We start from the raw sequence: 27,389 nt of genomic DNA, 5'->3' as shown, positions 1-27,389 counted from the left end.
TACTTGTATTAGGATTATTAAAATAATATGTGAAGAAGCCCTATAGTGGAGAGAAAAAAATAAATTAGATCGAACTGATAAATGTGGTTTATTTCCTCCTGTTGGAAACTAATATGCCTCCTGTTATCTTAAGAACATAATTGTTGTAATTAATGTTTCTGAGCTATTTCATTTTCAGAAACTTGCAATATATATACACAGTGTGTGTATACATAATACATATATATATATAGCTACTTATATGTAGTTGGATTGCCCTGTCAGGCCCTAAGAATTTAAATTCCAATTCCTTACTCTGCCTAAGAGACTAAACACACACCTTACAGGAAAGTGCTTGCACCCATAAGCAACAAGTTATTCTAAGCAATTGCTTTTAGCAAATCTTGTTGATGTTCCTGTAATTGGAATGTATCTGTAATGTTTAGAGTCATGTAATAGATTCAAGTAATTATTTAGACAGGATAAAAACATGAAAGACTTTAATAATCACATATTTGAATTGAACTCCACTTCTTGTGAAATGACCCAAATATTAAGTTGTAAAATTTGACTTTTTCTTGTTTTCTGGCACAATATGTACTTTCACAGCTCATAGCAATTGAAACAGCATGAATAGGGGAGACTGGTAGGGACCTTCCCTCTGTCCTGTCCTCACCCCGTTATTTTCTGTCCTAAGCAGACTTATGCCTCTGTTTCATGACTATTACATGTTCTCTGTGCGTTTATGACTGATTATATGCTAAGGGGTAAAATGAGAATTCTCTGTAAGCATGACAAAGTAGGAAAGGCATATGATGACATAAATAAAGAGCATCTCACACGCTCAAACCTAATAGCAAGGGCATTGACTGCAAAGAAACTACTGCTGGTGCTGGTTTATTTACTATTTTGTTTCAGAAAGGTTATTTTATAGATCACTCAATGTTTTGTCACAGGCATCTAGGAAAGGGTTTATACTTAGGCTTCTCACATTAGCCCTGTTGCTGAATAGTAGACTAGAAGGGGAGGAAATTCCAGTGTGGTTATACTGTGCCATTTCAATTCAGCAAGGTGCAAGACATGCCTATTATATCACCAGTGAACTTAAGAGGGACAGAGAGAAGACCAGAGCATATCTAGCCAGGTAACCATGACAACTACACCCATTCTTCTACACAGTTTTTTTCAGAATATTTGTATTAAATTGGCTGCTAATTGACAAAATTCTGTATACATATAAATACTTGAGAGCTGCCAGATATGACAGAAGGAATGTGTTTCTCAGTAACAGAGCTTATTGTTAATTTGTTATTACAACTACAGACTATTAGAACAAGCAATATGCATATCCCAGACATTTTTAATTAGGTAAGAAAATTTAATCTATTTATATGCAAATGCAATCCTGCATGCTATGGCATCCAAAAATATACAGATGTACAGGTTTACAAATGGAGTGACTTATTTGTGGTTATGGTAGCATAGCTATATTAAAACACCTGCTGCATGAAGGATGATGTAACCTAAAATTCACAAGCAGCCTTACTGCAAGCAATTACAAACTGCTTTTGTTATTAATTTTAAATGGGCTATCATGTTTAGTTTGCACAGATTTTTAATTGCACACATACCATGCCCCACAAAATTCCATGTGGGCCATAGGTCCTTGAAGCATTGCTACTTCTGAACTGTTTCAAAACAACATGTTAGTTTATTAGTGGAATCAAGCTGTTCTGAGTTTCAAAAGGGCACAGGAAAATGCATAACACTTAGCAGACTGCAGTACTGCAGAAGAGCACCTACTGAGAAAGCTAATAATAATTGAACATTCTTTTTGACAAAGGAAAAAAGGATAAAACAGTCGAGTCCTTAATGTTCTGCATATGCCAAACCATCCCCACTAGCTTAAGTATAGCTGCAACTGAGAAAAAGCTAGCAAAAACAAACAAAAAAAGCATCTCTGGTTGGCAGTTTACATTTTCAAATATGCATGCCATTTACATGGGGACTATTTTCTTTCAATATTTGTTCTGTAATTTTCTTTTTTTCTGAAGATGGAGACTTTAAACAAACTAATCTGAAGCTGGAGCACAATATACTTGAACATACAGCATGCAGATTATACTGAAAAATAGCTTTACTACACAATCAAAATTTATTAGGTAGATAACTCAAGATGATTTTTAAGATATTCCTGTGGTTTTGTTTTATGTTGGAAAGATATTAATTCTGCAAATAAATATGTATAAATATATAAATATGTAAATATGTAAATATTGTATAGCAATTATACCTTTAGAAGTACATGAATTATACCCTTAAAGGTATATTAACCATATTATTCTATTAATTCAGATTAAATCCTAACATCTACCATTGCACTCAGTTCTTATGATCTTTTTTAAAATTTCACACAAAGAAATGTAAACCTATATTTTAAATTGTCACCAACCTGAGTGCTGTTTTCCTCTTAATAGCCTTTAACAGCTGCTAGAACAAAGAAAATTTTTCATTGTCTTCCTTACATGAATGCCCTCAGAGTGCTGCCACAGATGTTCAGTTCTCAGAGACTGATTTCAAGCCTGACGGTTCAGAAGGACCTTATATGTAAATATTATTACCTTTCCAATGTGTTGCTTTCTCAATGAACCCACTTGGAAGCAGTTTCTAAAGACAATGGGAAACACACTAAACTGTCAAGAAGACATAGCATGAAGACTACAATTATAAATTCTTAGACTAGGAAATGTCCCTTGTCATTGAAAGCCTGGTTGAAAGATAAATAAGCTTTAAAAAAGATAATTAAAGCAGGCTTTGCCAAAATGAATGCCTGGCCTAACCATTAAGCCATTACAAAAAGCTTAGGCCAATTTGCAAGCAGTGCATCTTTTTGATGTTGTGCCTTCCAACTACAAAGAAATGCAAAAACTTGGCAATGGCATAAACATGTAAATGCAGTTCATAAGAATAATGCAATACGAAGCATAATCTTTTGGTAAAAGTAATGCTCAAGGCAAACAGATTAAGACAAGAGCACATGAAAAATTCCTGTGTTGCACTTTCTGCATCTGTAGATCTCAGTTCTGAGAGATATCGCCAATAGCAGGAACAATAAAAGCTGTTGCTCAAGTGCCAGCTCTGTGCTGCAACTTAGTGCTGGAGAGAGAGAGAGAGACAGAGATTCTGGAAAAGGAAAAGGTGGATTTGCAGCTGCAGCGCAAATCTTAGTTATTGCACTAACTGCACCAACTTGACATTCTCAGCTCTTCTTCAGAGAAGGTGCTGGATCAAACTCCTGTGGGTGGCTGAGCTGCTCTAGCAAAAACTGAGCCAAGCATCCTCCACATTGCCCACATGCAACACAGCAAAGAGCACTACACAAGGGCAATTGTCTAAGGATAATTCTGTTTAAGAAGCTGCTATGGACTGTGTACTCAAAACAATTTCCTCCACCTTGAAAGGAAATTTTGACAAGTGTACGAGGTGTCAGAGCATTTGGTCACACTGTGAAACAACTATATATTAAAGACTAATATTTACTGATGATTTCATCACTTTTTTTTCCAAATGAATATCTAAAGAGATGTCTCATACCAAAGATCAGCTGCATCCTACTTTCAGTCAGCACCCACTTGGTCTCTGTTTACTTTTGGATCCCATGAGAAAACAAATAAATGAGGAGCTCTTCTCTAGGAAGACAGAAATATGCTTTGGAAAGAACTGGAAATTCCTATCAATGAACAAAGAGGCAATCTCTATCACTACTTTTGTGCTGCAGATATTTTTCTGATTATTTTTTTCTCCTGGTGTAAAGCAACAAAAAGAGGATTTGTCATAAGGATTTCTGTAGCAATGGTTTTCATTGCAAGCAGTAAATGCACTTCTTTTTTAACTGCATCTGCAGTTAACTACAGGAGAAAAAAAAATCTTGAACAAATTACAGTATCATTAGTGGGAAGAGTATTATGAGCAATGTTGGTAGGAATGTTGAAAGGAATATACGAAAACTATTTTAGACAGAAAAAGCTAAATGTTTATATATATATATATGTATTTATATGATGCATATTTTTGAGCACCTGAAGACTGTATTGAATGTTAGATGTTAGATGTTAGATTGAATGTTAGAACAAGGTAGCAGTTGCTAGTATGTTTTAAAATAATATTTTCTACTGATTGACAGCAAGACAAATATTTTTGGTTTACATGTTTTTATCATTAGAGACCTTCTATAGCTTTATTCAGCTATAGATGACCTCACATTTGTTTTGGTTTCAAGTCCATTTAGTTTTTCTCTAGGAGCCCACTATTTTCTGTTACCCCAGAATAGTAACAGTAGCTACAGGGATTCTCAGCTTTCAGACCCACTCCAGCAGCCTTTGATTCCTCTGGTGAAATGCAAGCCATTCCTGCAAGTGGTTTGCATTCTACTAGAGGTGTGCAGCCTGCAGTTGAGAAATCCTATATTTAACACTGAACTACATCTCAGAAATATCAGTCATATCAGTACTCTGATGAGTCATAAGAAAAATTCATTTTTTATGAAAAACTGCAGTAACAATACCTGTGCAAAAGAAAACTGCTTAGGATAAAGCTAAGCCTCCATCAGTTCCTCTTTGAAGTAAGTTCAGAAAATGACTATTACCACTACATAATTTAGATGACACTTTGCCACCTTCTATCTCTATTTAGGCATTTTCAGCTGATACTTTCCCCAGTTGTAAAAGCTATGGATGTCTAGTACAAATGAAAGGTTGTGATGGAAGATGATGTTTTGCGTAAAGATTAGAAGCAGTCAGTTGATTTAAAGCTGAGGGGGAAGCTTGTTGTTCCTAGGATGCGTACATTGTAAGGCTGTATTTTCTGTATTGAAGACAAAAATTGTATTATTTAGCAATGCTCTTTCAGGGAAGGGTCATTTCATATCCTACTTTAAGTCTATTTTAGAAAGTAAACATAATGATCTCCTAAACATTGTTAACCATGCGAAACTTGAGTTAGTACATTTTACTACAAATGCATAAGGTTATAGTAAGACTAAGATATAACTGTATGGTAGCACAGTGACAGCAAAAAATGAAAAATGAAAGATAAGATATAGTAACTTGATGCAGCCATATACAAATATACTGCAGATTACTCCAAGTACCTATGGGACCCAGTGTTCTGTGTTGATTTTATCCATGTAAATTATTCTGCAGTGAAAAAGGGAACTGAGTTGGAGCAGATCACCTGGCTCCTCTCAGCTAGTGAAGAGACTGATCATCTACCTCCATATTTAAGAATTATATATCAAATTCATAAGTCAGTTTCACACAACAAGTGACAAAACCAAATGAACAAATGACTTATCAGTAACAATAACAACAACAAAAAAAAAAAGTGAATTTACTTTGAATTTACTGCCTACCACCCTCAATTCACATCATCGGTGATTTGGTTGGTATTGAGAAATCCACTCATTTATTCTCTTTTCAGTTACTTTTAATTACAGATTCTACCAGTTTTGCATGTCTGGTTCCTACCTTTGCAAAGCCTAAATATCTCATAAGCAGAGGTGTTTAGCTTAGACACCAGATAATTAAATTCATAAACATTTACAAGCTTCCCCTTTTCAGCAGAGATTTGGAAATCACCTCCAATATGACCCTGGTTCTTGCATCACTTTAGACACATCTTTTATGATTAATTTCCTCTAACATTACAAAATCTACTAATTCTCACCTCTACTGCATTGTCTGTATTTATCACCTTAATTTCAATTTAAATCCTTCTTCTGTAAACTTCTTTTGATGCATCGTAAGAGTTTTAATGTCACCTATGTCCATGTTTTTGTACAAGAAAATTTAAATTAAAAAGCAGTTGTAGGAGAAGAACACAAGGAAATACTCTTGAAACCTCAAAAGCAGTGAATGCTAGTTAGTGATTCAACTGTGGCTGTTCCTACCCAGATTCAAGACTGCACTTCTCTCAAGTCCTCCACTAAACCATATCACTAAGCTCTAAATCTAAATGTCTTTTAAAGACCACTGCTCCAGCCTGTCAAGGTCCCTCCTGATGGCAGCAAGACCTTCTGGTGTAGCAGTCACTCCTCCCACCTGAAAACGTGCTGAGGGTACACTCTGTCCCATCATCCAGATCATTAATGAAAATGTTAAACAGAGTTGGACCTAGTATTGACCCCTGGGGCACATTGGTATTTACTGCCTCTGACTACACTTTGTACCACTGATCATCACTCTCTGGGCCCAGTGGTTCAGACAGTTTTAAATTCACCTCACTGTTGGCTTATTCAGTCCATACTTCAGCTTCTCTGAACACAGGGTCAAATGCCTCACTGAAGCTGACGCAGACAATATCTACTACTCTCCCCCCCAACCACCAGGCCAGTCATTAAAGACCTTCAGAAGAATTTTAAAAGAAAGGACAAAAAAGTCCTTAAGAAAAAGAAAGTCCTCTTTCTAAGGACTTTGTCTTAATTCTAGCTCTATTTATGCCAGTATTTAAAAAGAAAAAAAAAAAAACACAAAAAAAATACTGTTCAACATGACTAGTGTTCCCTTTAAACATACAACAGAAAAGAACTGAATCTATACTGTCCTCATATAATTCTTCACATTTTTTGTTGTTTTTGTTTACTGATTTAGCTTATTTTTTCCCCTTGGCTTCAAAAATCCTATATTTAATATTTCCAGACTTCTTTTCAATCCCTTGTTCCTCCATTCATCAAACAATGACTTGTCTTGCTTTTTTCTGAAAATTTTATCACTATGGCAATAGTGTTATCTGTATCATAAGTATTACTGGAAAAGATCAGTTCATTTGTCACTTTATTTTCTTTGTGAACATTTTCTGTCTCTTTTTGAAAGGAGACCAACCATAGAATTATAGATGTAGCCCTTCTGCATCATTCTCTTCCACTTCTATTCCTTTTCCTATTTTAAACTCACATTGTATTGACAAATATTGACAAAACAACATTTTAGAAGATCTAATTTTGTCTAAGAGGTACATAACCACAGAAGACATTTTACTATCTTTAGTTAGTTTTAATTGTAGCTGTTAAAAAGAAAAAAAAAAGTGGACTACACGTCACAAAGTACATCATCAATCTGAGCTGGGTAAAAAAAAAAAAAAAGTAGTTAAAAATTCACAAAATCTATTTAGTGAAACCCAATGAGGTAGTGAATCTGGTAAATTAAAAAGACAATGCATATCCATCAACAGGGCTCTGACTTGTGAGTAAAAAAGTGGATTTTTGTAATACTCCCCACCATTAAGCTACTGTATGATCAGGGAGAATGACTTCAGTTTTCTGAGCTTCTGTGTTCTGTCTCTCTCTTGTCTATACAGATTGTAAATTCTTGGGATTGCTTCATATCAGAGATGGGATATTAACCTCTGAATGATTATTTAGAATGATAGAATGATCATTATTTTAGAGGTGTATTTAACATTTTGTTAAATACATTCACACTGGACTAACTCAAATTAAATAATTCTTTTATTAATAATTAAATTAGCTTTTGATTATTTTTTAAAACTAGATAAAATGCATTAAAATGAAATTATAATTGCCAAAAAAGCAGAGAGATCTTCACCTGCAAGCTCTTCCCAATTTCCTTAAATCTAAATCTTTGTCAAAACACCACCTGATGTAGGTTAAAAAGAATTTTCCCCAATAGCTTTCCCTGTGACTAATACACTTATCTAACATAAAGCTTGATAATTTAAATACGCTCCAGATTAAATATTAAAAACATAAATAGGACAGTTCTATAACTAAAGCTTTATTTGCAAATGTAAAGAAAAAGAAGATATTGGTTTAGAAACAAACAAATAAAAAACTTAGTCTATTCGGTGTGCACATTTCTAATCGCAAACTTCTATTCCTCTGGAACACTTAAAATCCCCAAAGTAATCCAGAAACTGTTTATAATAAGTTATGAGATGACAATTTGAAATTAGCAGGTATTTTTTGAAAAATCTATTCTAGATTTCACTGTAAATGACCAAACAAGTATCTACAACTAGCACTTAGAAGTTTATTCCATAAGTGGAATGGAGTGGTGTGAATTTCAGCAACTGCCTGCTGTGACATCAGCACTGTTAATATTACTAGATACTTCTACAAGACAACATTTAATAAATATTGTGCCTTTACAATAGTGATGTTCAGAGACGTGGCCGGGGGGAGAGATAAGCTTTAAATTCATTAAAATGTGACAAAAATCAACAAAGGAGAAATTTTATTTATGCCAGGAATAAGCATTTGACTTTACAGTTTTTACAGGTATATGACCTGGCATAAAAAATATACATTTAAAAAATAAATAAAGATGTAAGTTTATACAAACAGATAATGAAGTTATCCATAAGAACAAACATACCTGTGTTTGCTCTATCAACAGTTTGTGGTGTCTCTGTTGACAGTTTCTGAAGGGCCTGTTCACCATCTGTCTTCTCTGGTGAGCTGTTATGCTGAGACTGCTGTTGGTCTGCATCTTCAGCAACAAATGAAATTATACCTAAAACAAATAGATCACAGATGTTATATTAGCTGGGACTAATAGAGCATTAGCTCTATAAAATAGACTGCTAGACACCTATGAGTATTTCCTCAGTTCAAAACTAATAAAACACAAAGTAAAATTTCTACTCCAGGTGTCAGCCATCCAATTCTAATTTAAGGTAATAAAAAAACGTCTTAAGTGAGTCCAAGGAAATTAACTATTTTTCTTCCCACAGTGTTTTTCCACTTATCTGAACCAAAAATCAGTAATAAGAAATACACTTTTCAAAGATGACCATATATGGCAGACAATAATAGCATCTTTTTTTTTTTCCAGCACAAATTTCTATGCATAGACTTGATTGTTTCTGTGTTGTTTTTGTTTGTTTGTTTGTTTTTAAATCACCGTGTCATTCTGCTACTATAAGATAACAAATGTAATACTTAAAATATCCTGTCATGCATTTCTGTGTTGTTTGTAAGGTGAAATCAAGTATTTATAGAAGACAAAATACACAGAGATTGTAAAAATGGGATTTTTAAGTTGCAGTGAAAAGCCTCTTCAGTTAAAAACATAATTTCTTCTTGATAGTATAAAATATATTATAAAATCCAGTATGTACCTGGTTCCTTTAAACAACACTAATATCATTTGGGAACATTTCAAATACTAGTTTTGAATAAGCAGGTTTTTTGTTATATTGCATGCCTCTGACACAGACTTTTAAATCAACACAACTGTTTGGAAATGCTGGATATCAATATTATTCTTATCTAAATGACTGTCCCTCAGTATTTCAGTACATTCTGCAGAATTTCAAAGATTAAATAAATATATTTTGCAGGTTTAATTCTTGCCTCATATGTATGACAAAAAACTAACTTGAGGAAGTGACTTATTTTATGATATTATACAGTATGAAATTTTCCCATTCAAGATCCTTAGAATTCATGTGAAAGGATCTCTCAAAGGGAATTTATGCAACTGTATCATATTAAGGGTTTGGCAAATTTATTCGTAGTGGAGTTTTTTTAATTTGAAAGGAAGAATTAATATAATTTTACATAAGTCCCAGAACAATCTGATTTAAGAATACCTACATTTAATGGCATTTTTTCCTTCTCCGGCTTTGAAAGGGATAGGTGAGTGGTAATAGATGATGTGCTGTGCTCCCTGACTACTTGTATTTACCACCTTAATAGGAAGAATACCTAAAGTTAAATCAAGGAGCTGTTGCATTTTCACTTTTCCTTTCTGAGGTCATTTTCTACAATATGCTCCTCCTCACTGTATATAAGTATGGAGGAGCTTCACAATATGTTTGCCAAAACCGTATTAATGCATTGGAGGAGCAGAAATAGTAGCTGGGTATACCCTACCCATCTGCGGGTACATATAAAAGGAAGGCATTGACATACATCCTGAGCCTCAAGAAGATGGTGGGAGAAGTCAGAAGGGAAGAAGAGAAGCCCCAGACCAAGCCAAGCAAGGTTTGCATGGGACCTAGAAAAGGGAGCAGCAGTGAGGAGGAGATAGAGCACCTGGCTCAGGAAGCCACCGTGACATTAGCACCAGCAACTGATCAAGATTCCTGTATATTCACCAGTATAAACCAGGGTCATTTACACTTCATCTCAAGAAAGATCATTTTTTATAAAATGGCCTCATAGCTACAGTCCTGTTAATGGTATGCTAGAAGGATGTCACTCTTGAAAGAAAAAAAAAAAAAAAGAAAAAAAGGGGGGGGGGCACAAATAAAACATAAGTCAAAATAAAACATAAAAAAAAAATAAAACAAAACATAACAAAGTCAAATGCTACTAAGGATGCACAATGTTGTTTTAGAAGAGGTTGTTGAACAAATCAACATTTGTTCATGATGGGATCAATGGTAGCTACATCAGGTGGCAATTTTGACATGACAAAGACAAAGATACTGAGAAATATTACGCCGAATTTTTACAAGGCGGCATGATTTATGATCTGCAGATTGCTGGAGAGGAGAGGAGTAGAAATAAGCAGAGAGGAGGAGAGAGGAGGAGAGGAGCAAAGAAAGGAAAGAGAAGAGAGGGAAGAGAGATTAAAGTAGGTATTTACTCAAATACAGAGAAAAGAACAGTATAATATTAAATTAAATATTAGATTTCCAGATTTTGTTTCCTTTTTAAATAAAATCTATGCTATCCAAAGAAGAAGAAAGAATAAGAAAGAAGAAAGAGAGAAGAGAGAAGAGAAAAGAGAGAAGAACATCCAAACAACCAAAATATTTTAATAGAAAATTTCTCTAAATTCCTAAAAATTGATGACAGTAGCAAAGCCAGAAGTGGTATTTGAATAAGCTGGACCGTGACTGCCATTTCAAGAAACTATTGATTTTTTTTTAAAAGTCTTCAGAGGGAAGGTACATGTATAAATACAATTTTAAAAAATCATTAGGGAAATCTCAGATGAATAAAGTCTGGAGAAAATGGTCAAGGTATGCAAGTATTGATGGAAGAGAACATATTTTGATGGCATTATACCTAATGGAAAAATAGGAAAGCGTTTTCTTAAGAAAAATACTGACCAATTCTAATTTTAGAATAATCTAATTTTATGTCTTAATATGTTAACCAAGTATAATTTTGATTTAATGCATTACAATATTAGAAAAAAATGCAAGAAAATTAATTTTATCATTAATTTTAAATAATATCCTAATGTATTTGTCATATCAACAATTATAATCAAATGAGCAAAATAAAATCAAAATTATAGCAGCTGATCAAGTTGATTAAAACATTTGAGTTAATGTTTTTGTTGATTAAACATTTGAGTTAACATTTGAGTAAATGCTGAAATGCACAAAAGTCATAAATCCTAAAAACTCCTTACAATAGAGAATATTCTGTTTCACTTCATTTTAAAATTTAACCAATTTTTTCTTAAAGTTATTGCTTCCAGTGACAGTGGAAGGCTTTCTTTACCAATTGTCTGTATTTCAGAATACTACACTGTGTTTGAGAGAGAGGGACAGAGCATGAGTAGTCATAGCTTAAAGGTTTTTATTTCATCAGTAAGCATGGATATATTAAAACCAACAAATACTTCAAGTTCTGCACCAAATGTGATCTCAAAAGCATTGAAATAATTGACTGAAGAACTCTGAATAATTATTTGTGGCAAATCTTGGAATGCTTAAAAAGTTCCAGAACTGTAAATTACTAATGCTAAAGAATATTTCAAGAGGTAGTGGGAGAACTATAGTAACTGCTTAACTTGAATTGCTAAACTACTCTGTTGATAATCCAGCAATTGCATAATCGAAAAATCAGTAAAGAATTGTGCTATAATTGCTGACACTCAGCTTGTTTTCCTTGTGGAAAACAGTTCTCAAACAAACAGAATTAATAACTTTGAGGTTAAAGTCTTGATCAATAAAGGTAACTGGTTTGATGTAATTTATTCAAGGAACTTAATGCAAGGTACTCAATTAAATCTGTCAAAGCACTTCAATAAAAAATAATAATTTTCACTGCAGATGGCACACATTTTTAAACTGAGTTTATCTGCTAATTTTAAAATATTCATAAACTGTCCATCATTTTCATGGGCACTAAAGTATCTATTACTGGCTCAAATTTATTTTTTTTACAGACTTCAGGTTGGCTGCCGAAAATTCCTACAAGTACCAAAAATTCTTATATTTCTCCATTTTGACATTTCCACTTAACTACCCTATAAGGTGAAAATTCAGCTTTGGGGAACAAATATGACTTCCCAGACTTGCACAGTATGAAGCAGTTTGACTTCCATCCCACCTGAAGCCATAAACTAAAGCACTTCCTAAGTGGTGTTACCTTAGATAGGACATCTCGTAGTTAAGTTTATATCACATCTAACATCGGACAGCAAAATTATCTTCTGCCTGTCAAACCCACAACAGTGGCCTTTCTTTCCTCCACCTCTCTTCCTTCCTACATCTGCTGAATGATTAGAGTACATTTACAAATCTCTGTGATGTAACTGAAAGTGTCCCTGCTCCAGGAGAAGAATGAACTTGATATCCTAAAGCAGTGATTAAAGCAAGCATTGAGCCAGGGAGTGGATGGTAGATAACTAGGCTCTGTGTCTCTTCAAAGAGTAACCAGCCTTCTATCAAGTTATTTGAAGGCATAAAATATATCTGAACAGTTTTCTGGGAAAAAAAGAAAAAAAAAAAAGAGCATATGTGACTATCCAGCTTTTGAGCCATTCCGTCAGGTTAGGGAGACTGACTGTTCTCTTTCTTTCTCAGTTAACATGTAATACTTCCAAGTATAATGGAAACCATTGTAATAGAAGTTAGGAATGACAGAACATAGGAGATGACAGTCCAAATGTGCCACCTCTTTCCCTTTGAAGGTATGGCTTTTAACACCTGGCATAAAAGTGCTGTGTGATAGATCCCTCAGAACATCTTCTACTGAAACTTTCAGCATGTATAAAAGAATTGTGGATTTGATAAGTGAGAAGGAGATAGTCTTTAAATCTTTAAAGCCTGAAGAAAAATTGTAAGTTAAAATATAGTGTACCCTTATGTTCTGATGAACAGTTTTGATGGTCACAAATTCCATTGAAAGCTGACTCCTACTCAGAGAAAATGAATTTTGTCTCAGGGCTACAGACTTAGCAAGAAGATACTGAACTTTTCCTGTGAGACTAGACCAAGCTTTGCTGCAAGTATTCATTTATTTTCACAAATCACCTGCAAATTGAGATGGTATTATTACCTGTCTTACATATCAGATACTAAAACCAAAATGGCCAAAATAATAAACTAGGTTGGCATCCTCACAGAAAATACTTAATGGCTGTCTAATGCTGAGAAAACAGCTGTCATTAATCTCAATTGTCTAAGAAGGTAGCAGAATCAAGTATTTGCAGTTAGGGACCCACAAAATCAAAGTTATGCACTGAGCATTTTGTATTGAGAGATTTGTCCAATATGAGGAATCCTTTTGTTTAAGAGGTAGTTCAAATCTAGGTTTCCTGAGCAATATTCAGTTTCTTTAAGGAAAAGATGGTCTCCTTGTTTTCCATAATTCCCTTCCTCATACACTACAAAACTTTGCTCTGCTATGAGTCACAACAATACCTATTCTAAAAGGGAGAAAAAGACTGATTGTATAGCCACATTTTCATAATAGTGCTTTTAAGATTTTGTAGGATTTTAGAACTGTAGAGCTATTAATAAGCACTTGAAAATTATGAAGTCTGAATTATTAAAATAAATACTCATTTTTAAATAATCTTTACAAGACAAAACATTAAACACAACATACTGATGTTAGTTAAAACAAGCAAGAGTCTTGCTACTGTTTCATAAGAATATCAGCATAAACATAGACTGATGCAAATTATTTGCAATTAATTTTAGACATGCCTAGCCTTTATACATTTAAAGTACCAAGTAAAGAATTGTAGTTCACTACATTCTATGTGTTTACTCTTGCCTTGTGGGTAACAAATCAGAATTTAATCAAGGGAAATAATCAAATTCTGGCCTCTTCCCTTAAATCTTTGGTTCTAGCAGTACTAGGAGAACCACAGCTATTCAACATTTTTTGGAAAATTTAGTTTATACCCAAGCACTTGGTGATAATTCAAACACATGAATTGCTATCAAGACAATTTCCATGGGATCAATTAAATACATGAAGTTGGATGTAATGTTGGCGTTTTTGAAGTACTAACCACATTTTTAGCAGTAATATACCTTTACAACTAAAAAATATGAGCTAGCTTAAAAAACGGTGTCACCTGTAATTATAGTATTACTTCCAGAAGAAAGCTTATGTTGAACAGAAATCATTAAATGTAAACAGACTTTGTCTGTTAATTTACAGGGATATAGGAGTTCTACATTGTACCTTGAAAGATTCCTCGTCTCCATGGAGATACACTCAAAGTGTAAGCGACCGTGTCATCTGGTTCCACAGTAAGAATTGGTGCACCACCCACCATTGAAAGATCTGAAGATACCTGTGAAGAGAATTCACAAAAAGGAAAAATAATCAAAAGAAAGTTACTGTTTGCAAGAACACTACAGATAACAATATCCATTCTACCTTCTTTGAAATGTAGCATACAATATTAAATTTGCTATTGGTAAGTCCTACCCTTTATGTACATGAAACAAGTACATACTATAAGAGTAGAGGTAACATATACAGATCATATCAAGTATAAATTTTGAAGTCACTTGTCAACTCAAGTAGAAGTAACTCAGACTATGGAACTACTTGCATATGAGTAGAGTTGCACAGTCATGCCATAAATATTTTACGTATGTTTTCTTTAGAAGTATAACAATGAAATCAACAGTTGTCATCTATCTAGATACAGCAAAGCAAAATTTGAAGTGTTTTAACATCAATTGCTACACCTTGTGATATGAAACCATACTTTTTTGATATGTCATATTTTGCCACATACACAATGGTGTGCATAGCAACTATTTGAACAGTAAAATGACAAGTGCAATTTTATTATGCTGAACTTCAGATTTTGTACCCTGTAATGATTACAGGAATATAGACTGAGAGTATTTTTAATTGCATCTCATTTCTTCATCATTCCTATAAGTTTGCTACAAACAGACTCTATGATCATCTGCTCATGGAACAGACATTTAAGTATGAGGCATTACAAACCATACCTGATGATTATCTGCCTAAATTATTGGCTGTACAGAACACCAGCAGATGGATTGCATGAATGCTTCTGCTTACATACCCTATTCTGTTACTTCTGGCACTGTATGGAGCAAACTGGTGCTTAGTGACAATGTTCTAAATTGATACTGCAATTTCTGCAGTGAACATCTGACTGCAAGTGAGGATCTTCCACTTCGGGCATAGAATCCTTTAAAAAATATTTTCAGGATATCAAGTAGTACTGTAGCACGCTATAATTTCTAACTACATTAAATAGAAAAATTGGTTCTGTGTTATGTGAGTTTTGAGTGAAAGCATGAGCCATGTCTGAAAGGCTCATTTTTTTTTCCAGCTTATTTGTTAATTTCACTAATGATGACAGCTAGCCTGTCAAGTATCCAAGTGGAAGACCTGAATCCAAAGATCTTCATTGCAACAGTAAAACCATTAGATGCATGGACCGTTTTTTTTTCCTTCTCAAAGTTCCCTTTTTTTTTTAAATATGTTTTTGTTCATATTTTCTGGAGGAAAAAAAGAAGAAATTTTATCTTGTCTTCTGTAGTGCTTTTTCTCTATGGAGAGTTTCTCCTATTGTAATACTTTTCAGAAAATTATGACATAACAAGGACAGGCAGAAAATAAAGCTGTATTTTTTAAGTAGTCCTTATCTATGAAAATTTAATAGGCAATCTGAATAGATTACTGAAAGTCATGGAAAAGCTACCAACTATAGAGTTATATTTCATTTGGATTTTTCCTTAGTCTATGATTCTATATACTTTTAAAAATAATTCTTCAGTCTTGTGACAAAGCAACAAATGAAATTAAATAGAACATAATGGTTAACATTCCATTATGAATGAGACATATTTAAAATGCTCAGTAAGGCAATAGGAACTACATGCATTCTGTACCACCAGAAGGAAAACTATTTCTATTTGAATGATTAAAACCAAGTAATTTTAGACTATATGTTGTATAAATTATGGCTTATAAATGAAAGATCAGTTTGCCAAAGAAAACAGAAATGTCAAACAGATTTCTGTCATTTGAAAACATAAAAAATCAGCAAGTAGTGTCAGATGAAGGGATGACATGCAGTCAGTGCAGAAAGAGAAGTGGCAGAAATATAATTCATCAAGGACTGAAGCCTAAGAGAAACAGAGGAACATTCTGTAATCATGACTAGGATGAAATAGAGATGAAGAGGACTGGAAGACAGGAGAGACCAGACAGACACATTATCATTAATAAAGGAGTAGAGTAACTGGAGATTCATTATAAAAAAACCACAGGAAAGGAGGAATTGCTACACACTGAGAATGGAGAAGTTTCACTTTATGGAAGACAAACTATAAATTAGGTGCAACTTTACATTTACAGACCATTTCAGTTTACAGTGAAGTTAGTAATGCATATGCAAGTATACATTAATGTATATATACTTAATATATATAAAAGTATATCAGAGAACTGGGTCTGTGAGGTAAAAGAGTGCACAGTACCCTCCTTCTCCCACATTCTCCAGAAAGGACACAGACAGCTTTCCTTAGTTCTTTTAGCTGTTAGGAAGATTGTAAGACTGTTCTAAGTTATGCAAACCAAGCCAGAGTTGGAATTCTATCTCTGTTTACACAAAAGCACAAAGTACGAAATGAAAAGGCAAAAAAAATTGCACACCTGAAATGACAAAATGCCCCCAAAATTCAGACATAAAACATCTCTGAGCAGAATAGTATTTAACATTTTTTTCTAATTATATACATAGTTTTGTGAACACTATGCTGGAACAATAAAAAAGAGGTTATGAAACTTGGGTATTACAAACAAAAATTGATTAGTGAAGGTTTCCCTTATGATCTGGAGTTTCAGATGAAGAACCTTAAATCTGAATGTCTATTTCCATATTAAGTATAAATATAAGCTGATGCTGAGTCAATTCATTTGCATTACTATCCAAACCTTTGTGCCAAAGTCACAGTTCTGTTCATAATTTTATCAAATTCACAAGCCCAAATATTCAGCACCACCACTACACACAAATTGCTTTTATATCACATTTCCCCTGTTGGCATTCCCTGTCAGAACATCCTGACATAATGTACTCCAACTTCTAATACATACTGAAAAGGCTTATGTCACCATCACCAGTGCTTCACCACTCTTCCTCCATTTAACTGCTATATATTGAAAAGTGTTTCCACAAAGAGACAGATCTTGATAAAAAGACTTAAAAAAAAAAAAAATCAGCCCAGAAGAGCAGAACTACCAGAGCAATTATGCTTAAATTCTGGTTCCAGTGAGATACAGTTAATTTTAAAGGGAAAGAACTTTAACAAATAGATGCTTGCTCCATTGTGTTCTGCTGCCAGAATCCAGTAGCTTTAAAAAGTCTGAAAGACTAATGAAGACTAATGGACTGACTAAAATTTCACTCAAGATTTTACAGTAAATGAACTGATTTGGGAGTTACTCCCAGGAGATGCTTCTGGCTGTTCCTGTAACATCACATTGGACTCTCTTAAATGACTGGAAATGCAAGAGGAGGCACACAGCCACAGAAGAGTTTCTTAAACTACTATAGTTGTAAGTCTCATAAAAATGCTTATTTTCTTTAGTTTCTTTCATGTTCACATTATAAAGCCTTTGGGGATCAAATACTGACTATAATGAATATTAAAGTAAGGTTCTAAAATGCACCCAAGACTTATTCATTTCATTATTTCTCTGGCAGATATTCATGTTAAAAATTGCATATAACATACTGCCCTCAGTCTTCTACCACCTTTCCTGTCACAGTCTTTATACTCACTAGTATAATTACTGCTCCGCAGTGCTCATTTTGCCTACCAGTATGAATACTCACCATCTTATCATTAATTAACTGCTGCTATTCATTTATCTTTGTAATTAACATATTTGTCTCTACTGTTTAAGTTATTCACACCTCAAGAGCTCCAGTCTCCAAACAGTTCTCACTGTATATTATTTCCTACCTCCAACATCTTGAAAAGGTCTAGGGTTGTGACAGACATCAGTCACTCCTAGTTATCTTTTAGATGTTCCTTACACTGAGCTTTGTCTTGCTCTGATGCCCCCACCTGATTTATACCAACTGCATTACTGAAACTAAAGAATCAACCTCAGACAGCAAATGGATACTAAATATGTGTTCACACTCACACATGTACACAAGGCAATTTAAATTCATATCAGAATTCATACTAAGAATCTAACAGAATAGAATGAAAAGTGCTCACAGAGGTTTCAGGTTCCAATATGGTAAAATGTTGTGTAATGCCTGTCTACTTTATCTGTAGACATATTACACACATATTAATATAATAAAAATATATCCAGAAACACTCAGAAAGCAAAAAACATGGAGAAGGAGAAACATAGAAAAAATCTGGAAAATTCAGATTTTTGTAAGAATAACTGTAATAATAAATGTTAAGGAAAACTTGGAGTGAAGCAATGAAAGAACTTATATATAGTGAGTTTTAAGTAAACTTCCTTATAAATATTACAGAGAGACCTATTTCTTATTACAATGCATATTTATGAGGATGGTATGTAAGAGTAGGACACAATTTTAGTTTCAGATATAGTATTACGTAACCTTACATCCTATAATAATCTTCAAAACCATACTCCCAAAGGTACCTGAATGTGCCTAAGAAAATCTGCTGCGGGTCGTTATTGTTAGGAAAATAGGGCTTAGAGTCTCTTCCATCAATAACAGCGAAAAAAATCACTTCCGATTTACAAGCTATCCCAAAGGAGACAAGGTACTAAATTACTTCTACTGGTTCATGGGAGTGGTAGTCCATTAGCATTTGTACTAAGTTGGAAGGAGGGAATTATGAACAGTGACAGACACATTAAATGGAATTTAGTGAAAGAAGTCTTAAATTCAAGGAAATATTTCTAATTTAAAAATGATCAAATAAAACCTGAAAGACAAGAACCTTGTCTCAAAGGTATCCCAGCAGATACGGAGAATAGGCTAAGATAAAAATGGTAAGACTGTGGCATTTACAGAAGATTCTACACTAGAAAAGTGTAAGAACTTGCACATATCATCAGTATTGGTACATTAACTGGAAATGGTATGTGGAGGAGTGCTCTCACAAACTCTTGTCAACCATGGCACAAGACAAGGGAAATCTTGTGTTCCATACCCATTCAATACCAAGAAATTAAGCTTTTTTTAGGGTGGAATCATACGAAAGGTGGGTGCGTATAGATATACACATACACACAGTATTTATACAGATAGAAATAGATGGATCTATACATATGTGCACACAGAATTTGTTATCAAGGATGAATAACTGTACTTTCTTTATTGACCAATTTAAAGAACGTGGAATCTATGTAACATTAATGATTCTTATCTACAATCTTTATGAGCATCCTATTGTCAAAAATCAATCTTAGCAATATTAATATTGTATTGTAAAAACTTTCCTGTGGGTGGTTCTTTCATTCTTGTACATCTTTCTAGCATTCTTGAACGTAATCATTGGAAAATATATTAAGTGACCTAGTGGGTGAAATAATTTTTAACTGTGTGAGTTGGGAAAAAGAACAACAACTCCAACTTTGATGTTTATCCCTATTTCCTACCAGATCTATTATCTTCAGAAAAATAATGAACTTATTCTTCCCAGAGTTTACGTATAAATTATACCCCTTTATATAGACATTTTGGAAGAATGGTCTTCTTTATTAATAAAAATTTAATATAAATCAAGAAATAAAGTAACAAATAGAAAATAAATAATTTTAAAAATATTTAATATTAAGTACATTAGAAGAATGTATAAGCCCAAGCTCCATGACACTGCAATTTAATTAAGAAAACACAATAAAGGAGTTTAATAGACCATAAAATAAGAAGTTTCACTTCTTAAGATCAAAGTAAAATATTTGACTGAAATCTCATTTAAAAAAAAAAAATTCTCTTGTTTTGCTATGTAAGACTATGTTAATAACATAACAAAATACTTTGGTACTACACGCATTAAAAAAAAAAAAGTAATAACAGAAAAAGCTGAGATAGAACAGAACTTCTATTTTTTTGTTTGTTTGTTTTAAAGCCTGGTTCTACATACCATTATCAGTCCTTCAAAGTGGTAACAAAATTAGATGCCTTATTTGCATATGTTTTGTTAGGAAGACAATCTGTAGCATAATTAAGAAACAGTAAAGCTGTGCAAGTTGCCTTAATATTTATCATGCAATCACTACAATCAATTCAGTGAAGAATTGTTGGCTTTCAGCAACTACAAATTTCTCCAAACCCACACAACATATGTTGCATCCTTTTACTCTAACTTCAGAAAACAAGAATTGTAGGATACCACAATGAAACCCAAATGTAAATTATTATTACAGTTATCATTGTGGCACTACAGAAAATTTGCTCAAATCAAACCATCTCCAAGGATTTTATTTTTAAATAATAGAATTCTCCACTGTCTTACATTTCCAGTTATTATTTATACTTAGATGTAAAGCATAAATGGAGCCAATTTTTAAATGTTATAATTTTAAACTAATTTATTAGTCACAGATTTTAAAACCACTTTGCAGAACTGAACTATGGTTATTCAAGGTGAATAGGAATGGAAAGCCATTCTTCAAGATTACAGCAAAAGTATTTTTTTCCAGAGTTTTATAACAAAATATGCATAACTTTAAAAATGTCAGCTGATACTTCTAGCCAAAGTGGTAAAAAGATGTACAGAATTTAATTAAATAGGCTTTAATTCCACTATCCGTTTGCATGTTGGTAAAACCAAGTTAGACAGTAATATGTTCAATGTTTCAAGAATTGTTTCTCAAGACTATTTAAAAATATTGATAGGTTCAACTTACTAAAAATTTAGCGCTCTATGACACTGGGCTGAAAATGGCGCTGTGACAGTCACTGATCCATCTGATAACCAATTTTTTTTTCAATACTGTCTCAAGAATAACAGATGTTTCAAAAGAAGCCCCTGTTACTTTCCCTCATCTTCTTTCAGCCCATACATTGTAAATTCCTAAATTACTAGGAATCCACTTATTCTTGCAATCACCTTTATTTTTCCACCAGCATTTCACAACAATGAAATAAAACACCTATATACACTAAGTATATACCCTAAATAATTTAATTCTTCCATGTACGGCTGCAATCTGAAGTTATTAAGAGTGCTACGTAACCAAGACACACAGTCCATCCAAGTGACCTGTCAAGACCACTAACCCATTTCAAGAAACATGCCAGACCTAAGACCTTACCACATCCTTACTTGATTAAATAATTTCATAACCAGAAGACGCACAAAAGCTGCCAACTACAGTTATTCTTACATTCTTTGTACTATTCATCACTGCTGTGAAGAATGCTTTGCCCTTAGGGAAGACTGTTACAGAAGTGCTGGGAGGCAACGTAGAAACCAAATGGACTGAAATTAGAAGTATAGATAAAATTAGAATGGTTATGAGATATACAGGTTTACCTGTGGTGATTAAAGAACAGAAACTTGATGAAGGTATTGGAACTTCAGCAATGAGGTTACTCAAGTTGCACAGAATTTATTCTCCGAGAATCGCACATACAGCTCCAAAAAAGACAAAACCTAAACAGGTCAGCCCCTCAATAAAGTTTTGCAGTATATGATTTTATTTTCTTGAGACAGCTGTAAAATTTCTATCCTTCATGTCATTCTTTCAATTACATTGTAAAGAAGATCTGAAATGAATATACAGAGAAAATAGGGAAAAAAAGGCATGGAAGGAAAGAGGATTGTATAGTTTTTGATTATATATGTATTCTACAGTGCTTCTGAAATTACTAACAGTTTGTATAACCTAATACCTAAAAGGTAATTTAACTTAGTCTTGAGATTCCTCTAGAAGGTTTACTTTAATGACATCTATTTTGAACAGTGCAAAGAAAAAACAGTTATACTGTTGGTTTTTATTTTTATTTTTAGTGCAAAACCAAACCTTGACAGAATGAGGCACCTTTATAGCTAAAGTTACTGTCAAAGGTGTCATTAGAAGCAACCATAACACACTATTCTGTTATCTATATCCAGCATACAGAGTTTTATATAAAAATCAAAAGAAAATTGTATTAAAAATTTTGTCATTAGACTGACAGATCAGATTTTATAGAACTACTTCACACTTTCTACTCTTGTAGGATAATTTGTATCTAATTTTAAAGCCACTAAAATCCACTTACATTGCAATCACTAACCTTATTCAGCCTTATTATAACCTTATTATTATTCAGCATCAGATAAGGATATACTCTCTGGCTGACATTCTATGTGCAAAAATTCTTTATGAATTCTGTTGTGATGTTTTTTCAGACCCAGGGGAAAGTTAATCATGAGAAAGTCTTTTTGTTGTAATAGTCTGTAGAACAAGTTCAGTGGCAGTATGTCCCTAGGGTTTACATATCAATCAGCAGAAAATAGTTCAATTTTTTTCACATTTTTTTTTCAAGGAAATTTATGGAAATTGTCTTTTTAATCATCGAAAACTTTGTGGGTACTGAAAGTATTTTGCTTAGCATTTTAAAGGTAGACTGATGGAGTAAAACACAAGCCTTGCAGCACTGCATTCCAAAGGCACTTATTCCCTCCCTGACTCTCTTGATACATAACAGTGGTTGCACAGACAAACCATGCATTATTCCTGCTCCAGGTATGAGCAGTCTATATTGTTAGATATAGGAAAAGCATTATTCAGAGGGAAGAAGGCTTTCTTAATGGAATAAAAGGAAGAATTATTTCCCTCTTCCTCCTCACAGACTTAATTTTCAATAGCCACTTTTGCAGTAGTACCTTTTTTGCTTTGAAGTTATAAGATACATACTGTGATTACAGAGAAACAGGGTAGCATATATACAGTGTAATTAACTTTTTAATGAAATGAGTTTTTATTAGGTTAATAGTTTAATTTATTCAGTTATTAAAATGGAATAGCGATACTAAATTTACACCTCAAAGGCAAAATTACCCAAGTATTAATTCACCTGAATTCCCTATTACTATCATGTAGTAATTTTTTTTTATTGTCATGTCAATAAATTATGAGGTTTTTCAGCTACTGGCACATCTTATACTATTCTTGATCTAGGCTGAGTTTTCTTACTTCAGCAAATATACTTCAGCAAAGTACTTCTGTTTTTTAAAAATGTCATGTACATCTCAGCTTATCTATGACAAGTCACTTTGATAGTGGATGCACTACAACAGTGGAGGATTTAAGGGACTAATCAATCAAATGACCAATTAAATAATGAAGTTATTTGCAACCCAACGAAATTCCAAAATATCCACTCAAAAACATTATAAAACTATCGGGGGGGGGGGGGGGGGGGGGTAATTATCTTTGCTCTATTTCCACCATGATTTCCTCCACATAATCATTCATTATGTAGTGGAATTCCAAAGATGCTGGACTAAAAGCCAGGAGGAGTTATTAAGCTGTCAGCAATTGCCTGCAAAAGAAACTAACAAAAACAAAATCACAGATTGCTGTGTTCAGCTTCAAAACAGACTATCCAGAAATTACAGTAATCAGGCAGCATGGACTGAACAACAACAAAATTAGTATTACTTCTTTTTCCTGTTGCCCTTTGTGCTATGCAATTTTGGGTAAATAAATAATATTTATTTTGCATTTCTAACAAGTTGTTGGTCAGAGTTCTATCTTCAAAGAGGCTTTCCCCTCTCTTCTGCATCTTTCCCCCTGCAGATACAGCAAATAATGCTGATGACATCCTGGATTAACAGATTCAATCCTAATTTAAAGATGAATTCTTGAACAACTGAATGTGAACATACGATATTTACTCACTACAATAGCACAAGACACTACATGATATCTGCTGGGGAGTACTGGAAGTGATACAAATTGTTTGCTCTGTTGAGGACACAGTTTCTAGACACCTAGCAGATTTTGTAATCATGCTTTTTCCAACTATCCCAGCCCACTTTGCTTCAACAGCTGTTCTGCAACAACTTCTGAGTAAAATCCTGGCATAGAGAAAATATATTATTCACTCTGATTAATGTAATAACATGAATACAAGCATGAACTCTTTGTAGCTGCTCTTAATACCTTTCTCCCAAAAGTCCCAGAGCAAAAAGAGCACACACATGCCAAACTGAGGTAGTACTCAAAAGTTTAAATTGGTATGAAACAGGAGTTAGCTCCTTGAATATTCAGATTAGAAATGGATGTACTGTCAGGCATTACTTCACAGGGGTGAAAAACAAACAAAAACAACACAAAACTAACCACCACCAGCACCACCAACCCCTCACCAAAAAAAAAAAATACACAAATTCACTAGTATTTCATAGAATCATAGAATAATTAAGGTTGGAAAAGCCCTCCAAGATCATCTGGTCCAACCATCCCCCTACCACCAGTGTCACCCACTAAACCATGTCCCTAAGCACCACATCCAACCTTTCCTTGAACCCCCCCAGGGACGGTGACGCCACTACCTCCCTGGGCAACCCGTTCCAATGCCTGACTGCTCTTTCTTAGAAGAAATGTCTTCTGATTTCCAGCCTAAACTTTCCTTAGCGCAACTTGAGGCCATTCCCTCTTGTCCTGTCTATATATTTGCAAGAAGAGGCCGACCCCCAGCTCCCCATCACTTCCTTTCAGGTAGTTGTAGAGAACAATAAGGTCTCCCCTGAGCATCCACTTCTCTAGACTAAACAACCCCAGTTCCCTCAGCCGCTCCTCATAGGACTTGTGTTTCAGGCTTCATAGCCCTTCACCAGCTTCATAGCCCTTCTCAGGACAAAGAGCCTTCATAGCCTTTCTCTGGACACGTTCCAGGGCCTTGATGTACAAGAAGGTACTGAGGGGCCCAGAGAACACCCTCAAAGTGGTCTAGGTTCAATTAGACCCAACTCACTCTGAAATATCTATAATAGTCATAAAACAATTTAATGCAGTGTTTCTGAAACACGCATACAGTGAATAATTCAGTGTCTTCATTTTGAAGTTTGATATTTGAGTGTCTTTCTTTGGCACAAAAAAATATTAAGTTCACATAAAACGGGAAAGCAAAGGAGACAGTCGTGCTGTCAACTTTCAAAAACACTTCACTACTTTTGGAGATAAACAAGTGTTTTAGAAATGTAAATGCAGTCACACATAAAAAGCTAAAATTGTCAAAAAGAGATATGTCAAAGCTGGTGATGCACAAAAAAATACATTTTCTACTTTTTTTGGGGGGGGGGGGTTAATAATGAGTCCAAAAAATAGAAGCCTGAAGCTCTACCATTTTGTAATATTTAAAGCTTATTAAATGTAAATCCTCCTGTAATAATGAAAAATTGGAGACTAGCATGAGGAAGTTTGAAGACTTTACATTGCCATGAATTCCCATTAGATAAATAGAACAGTGCTGCTGGTATGTACATTTTCTCTCTTTATAAAATAAGGTGAGGCCCACTCTCTACTGATGACTGCAACTTTGAATGAAACAGCATTTTTTGCTACTGGTACAAAGACAGAGAACAAAAGATCACTTATTTCACAAGTTCACACTAATTAACTAGTCAGATTTTATCTAATAGAATCTACATTGTCCTCTTGTCCCTCCTCCCAAAAAGAATAGTTACACACAAAAAAAAAAAAAAAAGGGCAAACAGTTCAAAAACGTATATTCATATACGCTGACAAGTTTCAGCACATGGCCTCCTGCCTTGTTTTTATATACAGAGTCTTCCTAGTATAAATACAGTATGTAGATTGCATCTACTCTAGATCTAAATGACACAATACAGTCCCCAAAATAGTTTTTGTTGACAGAAATTAAAGAAGTTCTTTGACAGAGAATCTTCTCTGCAGGTGAGAAGAAAAGTGAAAGTTATCCTTTTTTCCCTAATGTACATTCTGCCTCTGCTGGCATGTGACATGCAATCCTAGACATGCGTAAGATGAAGAAAACTACTGAAATACTTTTCTCAACTTAAATTAAACATGTTGACAAGACAAACGGTAGGAAAATTGTTCAGTTACAGTAATAGAAGTGTTTTAAAATTAGAAAATATATTTGTGTAAGTACAGCCATAAGATCTTTAATTAAACAGTGAAAAATAAAAAGGATTACATTACATATGCATATATATTTAAAAGATCTTGTACATAAGATCTTCTTAACCAGGGAAACTAAAAACAGAAATTGTATTTTCTATGTGTTTATGTTACATACCTCCACTAAAGTCACAACTATCACAGCACCATCTTCCCAGTGACACATTGCCCTTCAACAACTCCAATTACTTATTTCCTTTTAATTTTCTTTCCCCTCAGAAAACACACAAAGTATTCCCAACTTCCTCCAACTTTCCTAAAACAACAGCTGGGCAAAAGACACTAACTGCCATCATTTGTTTAAAGAAATGCAAGCACTGACTGGCCAAGCCAGTAGGCCATTAGGAATAGATATGTAGTGAGATCATGCTGCCAATTTTCCTTTAGCGGGATAATAATTTTTGTCCATTTCTGTAAAAGGTCAATGTTTTATAAAGATTTTAGGAACACTGTACTCTCAAACCCTTTATCTAATTTTAAAACTGATGACATTGGTTTTAAACCAGTGGAGAAGGAAGGGAGGAAGACTAGTAAATGAACAGAGTATAATTTCAAATGTGCTGCCCCCTTAGGAGCTATGAAATTATGAAATCTTTTTCCATGAAACATACAGTAATATCATACGCTATCTCACAGATTTCCTGACTATAAACATATCCATATACTATAAACTACTAGTTAGATATAATTTCTCATGGATACGTCAATTTTAATAGCACATCAGCAACGACAATAACAAATTGTCTAATACACAAGTTGTAGGACTATGGATATGAAAATCGTTGTCACTTTATTACAAAAATTTACCTTGTACGTTAACTTTTTCTTGGTATAATTGGGCACCCATAATACTTTTCGAGTAACCTGTCTCACTTGGCAATCTATCACAATATGATCCTGCGCCAGAGGTTTCTTCCCTATTCCCTTAAGGCTAAAGACGCTTTCAGTGCCAGCCATAGCATTTCGCAGAATAAGTCTTCCCTATGACAAAGAAAGAAGGAAAAAAGTTTCAGCACTGTTAAAGTGTCATTTGGCTGCCAAACCAATACTTTCAGTCTATTAATCTCAAATCCAGCCATTAAAG

The 27,389-nt window shown here is 33.9% G+C and overlaps 1 protein-coding gene across 2 annotated transcripts in view; it reads right to left on the bottom strand.

Moving 5' to 3' along the window:
• The window catches only part of LOC106042138 (cilia- and flagella-associated protein 47), a 308,071-nt gene that overhangs the window by 136,345 nt on the left and 144,337 nt on the right, over positions 1 to 27,389 (bottom strand). For both annotated transcript variants that reach the window (XM_066980338.1, XM_066980347.1), the window contains exons 48-50: positions 27,113 to 27,286; positions 14,384 to 14,495; positions 8,370 to 8,507 (exon numbers count right to left, since the gene is read on the bottom strand). In XM_066980338.1, coding sequence (XP_066836439.1) covers positions 8,370 to 8,507; positions 14,384 to 14,495; positions 27,113 to 27,286 — 424 coding nt within the window. The remainder of the gene's footprint in view (positions 1 to 8,369; positions 8,508 to 14,383; positions 14,496 to 27,112; positions 27,287 to 27,389) is intronic.

The sequence above is a fragment of the Anser cygnoides genome, chromosome 1 (genome assembly GCF_040182565.1).
Source record: "Anser cygnoides isolate HZ-2024a breed goose chromosome 1, Taihu_goose_T2T_genome, whole genome shotgun sequence".
NCBI lineage: Eukaryota > Metazoa > Chordata > Aves > Anseriformes > Anatidae > Anser > Anser cygnoides.
The sequence above is the reverse complement of the archived record's forward strand: the minus strand, read 5'-3'. Positions and strand labels throughout refer to the sequence as shown.